The sequence below is a fragment of the Morone saxatilis genome, unplaced genomic scaffold, assembly GCF_004916995.1.
Source record: "Morone saxatilis isolate NCDOM2014 unplaced genomic scaffold, NCSU_SB_2.0 Contig16, whole genome shotgun sequence".
NCBI lineage: Eukaryota > Metazoa > Chordata > Actinopteri > Moronidae > Morone > Morone saxatilis.
This window is the reverse complement of record NW_023339718.1, coordinates 1,653,833-1,664,812: the sequence shown is the minus strand read 5'-3', so window position 1 is coordinate 1,664,812 and position 10,980 is coordinate 1,653,833. Positions and strand designations below refer to the sequence as shown.

General features: G+C 42.0%; 1 protein-coding gene across 1 annotated transcript; it reads right to left on the bottom strand.

Annotated features, from left to right (window-relative positions):
• Positions 1-6,318: 6,318 nt before the first annotated feature.
• tmem119a (transmembrane protein 119a) lies at positions 6,319-7,173 on the bottom strand. The gene has a single exon (XM_035659040.1). The coding sequence runs from the start codon at positions 7,116-7,118 to the stop codon at positions 6,375-6,377; it is 744 nt and encodes a 247-aa protein (XP_035514933.1). The 5' UTR covers positions 7,119-7,173; the 3' UTR covers positions 6,319-6,374.
• Positions 7,174-10,980: the final 3,807 nt, after the last annotated feature.

Below are 10,980 nucleotides of genomic sequence, written 5' to 3'. Positions count from 1 at the left end.
CTACATCGAGCGGAGCCACTCGCTGTTGGCGCAGAAGCACCTTTTTCAGTACAAGTAACACTGCCAGCATCAGGAGAGCGACTAACACGCACAGCACGGCGAGCAGAGAGACGACCACAGCGGAGTCTTGTTGCGTGTGTGGTCGGGGGTCGGGGGTGGGCCAGGGTGCGTCTCTGTTAGTGGAGAGCAAAGATCGTGTCCCTTCAGCAGAGGTCACGTTTATTTGAGGGTACCGACTTGTGATGTTGTCTTTACATTTCTGTTGCACATCAGGGGTGGACGTAGTGGGTTTTAAATGAGGTGGGCTGACTGTTTTATTGAGGGACAAACACTCCTCATAGGTGAGGCTCTCTAAAGAGTAGTGTTCAAGTAATACTCGAGTCTTGGGAGCATTTTTGGAAAGGAGTCCAGCCGTGGTTTCTTGTGAGATTTGCTTTGACAGCCTCTTGTTTTCAGGTGAGTTTGGTCCCGTGGGCTCCACCGTCAGCGTCTCCAGCTTCCTCTCCAGGTCAGAGCTGAGGTTCAGTTGAAGTGTCCTCTCATTCAGGACACGAGGACAGATAGCCATGACGGAGAGGTTCAGAAGCAGACGGTGGGCGAGGTGGACCGGCTCGGTGCACACCAGGTCTGTGGCCATCTTCAGCCTGCCGCTCAGCAGCCAGCGGTACAGATACAAAATGTCACACTCGCACACCCACAGGTTGTTGTTGAGGTCCACAGATCGGAGACGAGGCAGGCCGTCGAAGGCGCTCTCCGGGACTGAGCGCAAGCAGTTGCTGTTGATCTTCAGGACCTGCAGGTTGACCAGAGCGGACAGCGAGGGCAGGTCCAGGACAGAGATGCAGTTTGCTGAGAGGTCTAAGTGGGTCAGTGACGGAGGAAGGTCCAGAGGGAGGCTTGTGAGCTTGTTCCCCTTCAGTGTCAGGACCTGCAGCTTGTTGAGAGCCTGAAGTGCCCCAGGTTGGATGGCACGGATGCGGTTGTCCTCCAGATCCAGGCGAGTGAGGTTCCCCAGTTGCCGCAGGGCGCCTGAGGTGATGTAAGTGATGCGGTTTTCTTGCAGCAGCAGGGACTCCAGGCTGGGAGGCAGGCCGCGGGGGAAGCGGGCCAGCAGGTTGTGACTGAGGCTCAGCTCCTGCAGGCCAGACAAGGGCCGGAGCAGGTGGTCCACGTTACAGAGCTGGTTCCTGGCCACAGATAGAGCCGAGGTGCTGAGAGGGACAGAGCGAGGAAGAGACTGCAGACCCAGGGACTCGCACAGAACCAAAAATCCTGGGCGAGGACAGCAGCAGCCAGGAGGACATGGAGACATTATGAGGCAGGCTAGAGGACAGACGCAGAGAACCAGTAGGACACCACATCTGCACCAAAGCATGACTCACTGCGAGGAATAATGAGAGACGACCACATCAGATACACACAGAGCACATGGTATCAGGACACATGCTGAGGAACTCTTAAAGGGGCAAATAAGTAGAAATGAATGGCTTTATTAATGGTCAATAAATAATGCTTTATAGATCAGTTATGAGACATAAGAGGCTCCTCCAGCACACACTTTGTCTATTTTTTACTTTTCATTTTCACTTAAAATGAAACAAAATGTATCATTTTTAATAGCTCTTTTTAAGTTGCATAACATAGGTAGGGGAGGGATTTGGCTTTAACAGCATTACTAATCTATTTTTGTTAAAGATCCAGTGTGTAGCATTAAGGAGGATCTATTGTCAGAAATGGAAACTAATATTAACAGGTATGTTTTTATGAGTGTATAATCGCCGCTGGTCTCCTTCCATGTCGTACCGCCATGTCGTACCTCCATGTTTCTACAGAAGCCCAGAAGAGACAAACCTAACACTGGCTGTTGATATTTTTTTAGATGTGAGTTTTGTGGCCACCGTAGTTTCTCCTACACACTGATCTCATTCCCAGGTTGTCAAACACAGACCCGACCAGTGTCCAGTTAGCTGCAATCTTCAACTTATCGAAAAGCCAAAAAAATTCAGGTCTTTTGAGAAAACATTCGGGACTGATGGACTGTTTGACCTCTAACCTTCTTTGAAAAAAGCATTTACAATTGCAGACTTGATAGATTACTAAAAGATCCACATATTAATGAATTATTAACATGTTTAATTGCTGATTAACTACTTTTGCTGTTGGCTTCTGAATTTACAACCAATCAGCATTTATAACTGATTGATGGCTTATTAGAAAGTGAGACACATGCTAGAAAGAAAACATTCTCATCACTTTATTAACCATTTATAAAACCATTATTACCAACTTATTAACCCCTTTATAAAGGGTTATTAAAATAGCAAATAAATAAATAGATAAAGGCACTTACCATTTTTCTATTCCTGTATTATCTGCTCCTCTGAAGAGATGGGCAGGTTTGTCACCCCGGGCTCCTCACATGATCTACAGATATAACTACTGCTGCTTGAGAATTCCCGGCAGATGCTCATCAAAGTTTAACGACAGCCTTAAGGTGCTGTATTACCTATTCTGGATCCTCTTCACCATTCAAATTGATTGAGATGTCTTATTGTTTGTCAGTGGCTGACAGTGAAAATGGCCAAACTACATATAGAAGTTCAGCGAGAGTTATTGTGCAAAAAGGAAGGAAAAATACAGAAACAACACAGGTGTCCCAAATATTCCCTTATCTGCTACCAAAGGTCGAGGTTCCTAAAAGTCAAACAGAGTGAATCTAGCAAACAGGCCTCCAGAAGGAGAGTGTTGCCAGGGTGGTCCTGTGGCCCCCCGTGTGTTCCCGTCACCTGGTGGGAAGAGTGAAAGTGAAGGGGTAGTATTTTCTCGAATTATTTAGCACCTCGTTGACAAAGGGAAAGGGAATCTGACCTGGGTGCGAGGCTCTGTCAGGGCTCACGTTTCAGCCGCTACAGCGTGACGCTTTGCCTTTGAGCTGCTCTGCTGTCATCTTTGATGTTTGATCTTTGGCAAGTAGTCACACTTATGATTAAGATCAGACCTTTTTCTTAATCAAAAGTGGTTTGTGCTTCGGGCATTTTTTGCAATATTTAATCATATTTTTAACAACATTTGTAATTAATTTTAACAACAAATTTCAGCTGTGGTCAGAATGCACCCATATCAAGAATGAAGTGGTAGATATAATGTAAAATACATGACTGATGAATCAATACTTGTTCTGTTCACATGAGGGCAGTATTTCATTGCTCGTTCAAAATATGAGAAGTTATTAGAATTTTTAGTTTTAACTTCACTGGAACAAATCAGTGTCTCCAAGATTTGTATAAACAATACATGAGCTCTTGTTTTGGAGCGAAGGGCTGTGTATGTATCTGGTTTACTGCTGTTGAAATATTTAAACAACCTTGTACAGTAGCCAGTGAAGGACAAAGGGGTCTCGTCATCTCCAGGCTCTAATACCTTCCTCAGTCCTGTGTTTGGGTGTGATGGTGCCAGCTGCCTCACTCAGACCAGTCTTAAAAATGTGGAGTTACTGTGTTTTGTCTGTGCACAGTTTACGTTTGAAATGTTAAGTTAGAAGACAGCTCCAAAGGGCAGATATCACACATCTGACATTTGGGTAATTACCTTAAAAATAGTTACCCAAGATTCTTGAATGTACGCAGCTTCTAAATTACAGATTCCAGAGTTGAACATAATGTGCACGTAGAGAGGAGCATCCTCTTTTTTAGACCTTCCTCGCCTTTTCTAATCTTAGGTTTCTTCAGGGGTTGTAGTTTTGTCTCTCATCATGAAAATGTTTCCCGTTACTTTTCCAATAATGACAGAAACAACCTTTTTATTCAACATAAGCAAAACAACATCGTCATTTTGTAAACAATAAAACTGTCACTTACAGAGGAAGCATCTGTCTGGAAACATCTGAGGACAATAATCTGAGGTTCAACGGAGTAGTTTAAACATGACAAACTTCTGGCCCATAAATTTTACAAACTGAACTGATCACACATTTGGTTCAGATGCTCAGAGTCTCTAACTTGAGGACTAGGACAGTGAGTTGGGTAGTTTTTACAAATCATTCTCCTTTAGCCACCAGGACCATGGGTGCTGGAAGTAGGGGTGCTGATAGGGCTGCAGAACCCCCTATAATCTGGCTTAATGAAAACCATTAGTTCATAAAAATGTTTAAACTTATGACTTTCTCCCTTTTTTTTTTCACTGAGATTTACACGTGTACACTGGTATTTATGGCAGGAAGGAGGTTTTGCTTTGTTTTTTATCCACTAAAAAGTTATAAATATATGTAAAATTTTGTTAATAACTATTAAATACTCTAAAAATGATCCTGGTCATTCAAATTAATGCAAAAACTAATGTAATGACTTTAGCATATACTATAAAGCCATTATATGGACTGACTTTCTCTCAGCACCCCCAACTCTGACTGACTTCCAGCGTGATGATTAAAAGTTAAACCTATTACATGAGCAAAACCAGCCAAACTTCTGTCCCTGTACTCAAGTTTTTTGACTCATTACAAATTATTACATTAAAAACAAAACCCATAATTTATCTTATACATCGGTACTTATTTAGAAAAACCGTAAACCCTGATTCACAAAGTTTTTACACCAAAAAAAGCCTGCTTTTAACGTATGACAGCTGACGGCAGATGATCAAACTTATCCATATAGTAGTTATGACACACATAATAGATATATGTGTGTGTGTGTGTGTTCAACCTCTCAGAAATAACACTTTGCTTTCGGTGTAAAACTGTGAATTAGGGTTCTTAAGTAAAATACAATATGATATGACATAAAATAACATTATGCAAACAAAATTAAAAGTAAATATGAAAGTAAATATAAAGAGAACATTTTGTTACTTATCAAATCAAGTTTACTGGCACTTCACTTTGCTTTATTTACAGCAGCAAAGATTTTTGCTCTAAATGACAGACCGGTTCAGCCAAAGCTGCTAAAAAGACACCATGGTGTACAGCAGGCAAAAGGAGGAACACATCTCTATATCACATGAATACTTACTATTTTTCTCATTTCTATTTGGAGAGCATGGAAAATTACAGGCTACGCATTCCTTTTCTTGAATTTCTCCTCTAAAAACAAATCCATATCTGTAAGAAAAACTTTATCTTATTTTATCGTTTAAACTGAACTTCAACAACACAATGATCAGTCTAATCCTTGTTAAACCCCCCTGCTTCAAGACTAAAGTACAAACAGACCACTGAGCTACTTTTAATTTGAAAGGCTGTCGTAGTTTTCTACCAGTCTCCCAGTCAGTGTTTTTAATCTTTGTATGAATCAAAAACAGAATTTAGACATAAATTATGCAGTAGCACAATATTTGATTTCTGGTCACATATCTTCCATCCTGCTGTTTTTCATTTGTACCTTTTTAACACTCACTGAGCCAGTCCCTCACTTTCAATATCACATCTTGGTACAACTTCCTTTCTGTTAAAAACAATGCAAAACTTTCTCGGATCCTCGAACATTAAAGTAAAATAACAGGCACCACACAGTCCTCACTATCAGGTCTCTACACCAAGGCAGTTAGACAAAAAGCAACCCTCAACCCCTCCACAACTCATTCCAACTCATCAGGCCGCCATTATAAAATCTCTCTGTCCTAGCCAGAACAAATTTATTAAAAAACTCATTCACACCAACTGCCATGAACATGATGAACAAGCTATGACGGCTTTTAACTGTAACTGTAAACAGTATGTAGGTCTTAATTTGTCTTTTTTTAAATGCTATGTACAGCATATATTTCTGCTACATGTTTTTTTTTCTCTATCTATACCTGCGTGAGCTTCGTCAAAGTCAAATTTCCGTCGCTTTGTGACAAAGTTTTTCTGATTCAAAATTCTGATTCTTTACATAACACATCAGGCTAACCCTCATTAATGCGTTTCTTCCAGGCAGTTGTAAAACGTTATTTCTGATCTGCATCACAATGGATTTGAAGGACCAGCGTGTAAGATTTAGTGGCGTCTAGCAGTGAAGTTGCAGATTGCAACCAACTTGAGTCTGGATTTGACGACCTGGGAATGAGAACGGGCTGTGAAGCATTATCTACAGCCAGTGTTTGGTTTGTCCATTCTGGGCTACAGTAGAAATGGTGGACTCTGCACCATCTGTAGATAAAAATGGCTCATTCTAAGGTAACAAAAACACAACGATTCATGTAATCGGGTAATTATACACTAATAATACATACCTATGAATATTTTGCTCCATTTCTGCCAATAGAGCCTCCTAAATGTTACACACTGGACCTTTAAAGTTGTTTTTCTCATATGTGTGCAGTATAACCAACCTGTCTGATCTGGTTTTTATCTCTCGTTTGCAACATTTAATGCCATCATCAGCCTTGAACGTGCCCTAGTGGTGGGCCTTTTTCAAATGGCAGGTGCAGACCGGCTGACTGGAGCTGGTGCTGGGGCTCTGCTGCACCTCCTCCCGGTGCTTCGCCTGCTCTTTTTGCTTGGGCTCCTCTCTCCGCTTTTCCACCTCCTCGGCCGCCCTGACCTTTCTGACTTCCTGGCGAGGCGATGACCTGACGTCTCTGCCCCTCTCTCCCACCAGAGCCTTGGAGGGCATGCGCAGGTTCTTGGGGGAGGCCATGCTCTGAGTTTGGACCCTCTTGACGTGGTCGACAGCGTACGGCCTCTCCTGGAGCTCGCTTGAATTCTTGCTTCCACTGGTTTTATCCGCCACATACTTCCTGGGTGGATTAGGAGGCGGTTTGTAGGCCTCCAGCTTGCGCTTATGACTCATGGCAGAGGCACAGCAGATGATGAAGACCATGACGATGAGAAGAGAGGTCACGACGATGATGATGAGCAGATTCTCCTGCAAGAAATCGACTACTCGGGTCAGCACGAAGTCCTTCAGGCGGATCATGGTGGTGGTGATGGTGTTGGTGAGGGTGGGAGCTCCAGTAGCAGCAGTGATGTGAGCAGGTGCTCGAGTGGAGAAAGAGGTTGGAAAAAGGAGCTCCAGCTCTGCTTCATCACCGCTGCCGTCCATCGATATGTTGTAGAACAGAGGAGTGGCGTGGCACACACTGCACCACAGTGAGAGCAGGGTCACACAGGTGACGAGGGAAGCCAAGCGAGACTTCATCTTCTCTTCTCCTGCAACAACAACAACAATGGGACTGGATTGAGAAATACACTTGAGAAGGAAACCAGTCTCACTTCTCTATGTTAATCATGATGCCCGAGTCAGGATGTGATTACCTTAGCAGCAAAATACTGAAAACAGTTAGCTTGGCTTTGTTCAAAGGTAACAAACTCCACCGACAAGCACCTCTAAAGCTCTTTAATTAACACTAATTGTATCCAGTTTGTTTAATCTGTACACAAACAGAAATGTCCTTGACAGGACTCCAGTTTTAGAGGAACTGGTCGGTGTATGTTTTAACTTTGGACAGGTCCAGGCTAGCTGTTTCCCTCTGTTTCCATTCTTTGTGCTAAGCTAAGCCACTCGCCTCTCAGCTCTAAGTATTCACTGCTCAGAGTGGCATTGATCTTCTGATCAGACTCACAGCAAAATGAGTGCATTCCCTACAATGTCAGTGTCACACACTGTATGTGAGTTCATGATTGTAAAATGCAAAGATTAGGAACTTTTAATCATTTTGTGACCCGTTAGATTTTTCTCTCAACCTGTTGATGGGGCCCAACCCTCAAGTTGGGAACCATTATATATATATCAGACACATATTGAGAAAGTAAAACAACTTTCCAAAGAGCTACTTCCATCTGAAATGTAACTCCAGCATCCATCTCGACTCAGGTTTTTCTAGGTTTTCTGCCCTTCCTCATTTCGCACCAGATCTATTTTAGCAGGCAGCAGAGTAGCCATTACTTATTTGGGGTGGAGACAGCGAGTTTGGCGCTGGAGGCCTTATAATTTGTAAAGTAGAGGGAGGCCACCCATCCACCACACCAAAGCTAGGAGGAAGCTTATTCCACAGGGAGCACAGAGGCGTGGGAGACCTGTGGCTGCGGCCTCTATATTTACACTGGGCAGCAGCTGCTGTACACCAGGCCACAGCAGCACAGACCTGATGAAGATATTTCTGCTTCCAGGGAAAACCTGCATTTACAGACAAAGTGCAACTGACTGAATAAACTTTTCCAACCCAATATTACTATTCTTCCATTATTCTCCCTCCATCCTTTTTAAAGTAAGGTCAATCTTTAACAAAGAAAACTGCCACCAGTGGAACTCAGTCTGTTACCATTTAAAGCCTGTTTAACTCTTTACACAGTGTGTAATTACATAGCGCTAAGCTGTGAAGACAAGCTTCTAATCAGCATCATGCTATAGTGAACCTGCTCTGATTTACACTGTACAGTGTGAAACCCCCCTCCTCCCTCCCTGTGTGGTCAGACATACAGTATGTGCTCTGCTGGACCAGATGGTAGGCTGGGTCTTCAACCTTGTATGTACAGCTATAGGACGCCACTGCCCCCTGAGTCCGCATAATTACAGCCATGACTATATTTCCTGTATTTCACTGGAGGGTCCACATTACCGTCAACTGAAGGCCACCAGACACCACATGTAATTAATCCATTTCATGACAGTGGAGAACTTAATGTCTCAAACTCCTCTTTTTCCCTGAGTTTCTTTAAATTTACAAAAAGTTCTCACCACACTGTTTGAAAAGTCCTAGATGTCTTGGACGTCATTTATTAGACATAAAACAAAAAATTCAGTCTGACATACGTAGTAGTTTTAGAAAAGTCACTCCAACCTGAGTGTCAACCATAAAATTTAAAATTAAGGTAAGAAAGTTCTAACAATACTTGGCCAGACAACACAAATGTGCAAAGATGGAGCCACTGGAAGAGATTAGACCATCTCAAATCATATTCTTACATAAAACATTATCGATGTCTACACTTTTACTAAAGTAAAACCATGTAATGATATTCCACTACAAGTAAAAGCCCTACACTATAAATCTTAATTATTAACTAAATGTACTTAAAGTATCAAAAGTAAAAGTATTCGTCATGCAGAATTACATTGGTATATATCATTATTTGATTATTATAGTTGTGGAGCTCATTTTAACTACATTATACTGGTTTGGTGTTTAATCTGTATCAATGCAACATATTTTATAAGCTGATCACACATTTTGTATGAAAAATCTTAATTTGTAAAGTAACTGTAGCCATCAAAAATTAAGCGAAGTAGAAGTATAAAGTAGCACAAAATGGAAATACTTGTGTAAAGTACAACAATCTTAGTGCACTTAAGTACAGTACGTAGTTACATCCCACCACTACATGTTAAATAACAAGAATTTAACAAACGGATCATAACATTTTAACCTTTACTCGGACACACAGACTGCAGTTACACTTTAGTTGATAACAACCATTTTAAATTCACAACAAATATAAATACATACTTACAGAATGAGTTATCCTGGGGTTTCTCTTCTGAGCAGCACAGCGCGGTGCAGAAGACAGAGAAGGAAATAAAGTGATGAGAGGAAAGTAAGAGTGAAAGAGGGTTTCCGAGCATCCGCCCTCCCTACTCAGTTAGACCTACTGTTTTTTCTCCCTCCTTGAGCTCTAAAAGGTCTCCTCGCTGCAAAATGATGATCCATCCCTCTATTTTCAGCTTCTCCTCCCTCTTTCTCAACCTCCCAGTTTTCATTCTCCTGCACTTAACCTTTTTGGATTTTTTTTTTACTGTACATTTTATTCTGATATTATAAAGGGGCGTCTGTGGCTCAGTAGGTAGAGCAGGTCGCCTACTAACTGCAAGAGTTGGTGGTTTGATTCCCTGGCTCCCCCCTTCTCCATGTGTTAAATGGTCATTGAGCAATACTGAACCCCAAGTTGCTCCCTGATCACCCACTGCTCCTAGAGTGTGTGACCAGTCGAATACAGAGGAGAAATTTAAATTAAATGTATGTATAATTTTTTTTCAAAAAGTTATTTTTTTGGCCTTTTTATTGCCTTTATTTGATAGGGACAGCCGAAGATAGACAGGAAAGTGGGGTAGCAAGGACTCAGCCTCAGTACATGGGTCGCCAGCTCTACCGATTGAGCTAACCGGGTGCCCAAATGTACGTATAATGAATGAGAATAAAGGCTTAAAAGGCCGTGATTCTGTACATAGAGACATGGAGTAATACTATAATAACACTGTTTCTAGAGTGGGTCTTCATTTTGTAATAAAGTGTAATATATAACACAATGCGTGCTTATTTATTCAAAGCAGGACTTTCTGGTTGAAAACTCAGTGCAAAGACACTGCAGTTGGTACATCAGTCCCATGTTTTAGGGAAATGGGTATTTCTGTACTTGGCGGGGCGAGTCCCAAGACTCCTCTGCCTCCCACTGAGTCCTCTCTAATTAAGTCCCCGTTGATTACAGCCTGTCTCCACAGGGCATACAAGACCAGCGCAGAGAGAAAGCACCCCTTTTATCCCGAGAAACACATGTACAGAGCGAACATATAAACTTCATGGTCTTTTACGGGCACTTATCTCTGGATACGTCTCTAAATATGCGGGGACGGCTATTTAAGGGCTGCTCAATCCTCCTTTCTGCTCTCATTCAGTTGTTTTGACAGCCAGTGTGAGATATTAAAGCTGCTCAGACTGAGAGCTGAAGTGTGAACAAGGTAGCAATCTTTCCAGTGATCCAGGGATTATTACAATAAAGGGATTATTTCTGTGTCTTTGCCTTAAAATAGTTCTGTGTTTCGGATTCATGCTGTAACAGACTTGTCATTGAGTGTTATAAAGTACTGAAATAGTGTGTTTAGTTATTTTTAGTGGCTCGAACACAATAGACTAAATGTAATAGATCATGTTCAAAGTAACATGTCCGCTCACATTTATACTGTGTATTGTCTGTGTTCTGCAAACTGCAGAAAACCATTCATATATTTTAATTTTGTCTTCAATTCAGGGAACTGTACATGGCAGCGGCCACCCCTACATGTCTAA

Coding starts and splice junctions, on each gene's coding strand:
- tmem119a (XM_035659040.1), bottom strand. CDS start 7,118: ATGAAGTCTCGCTTGGCTTCCCTCGTCACCTGTGTGACCCTGCTCTCA.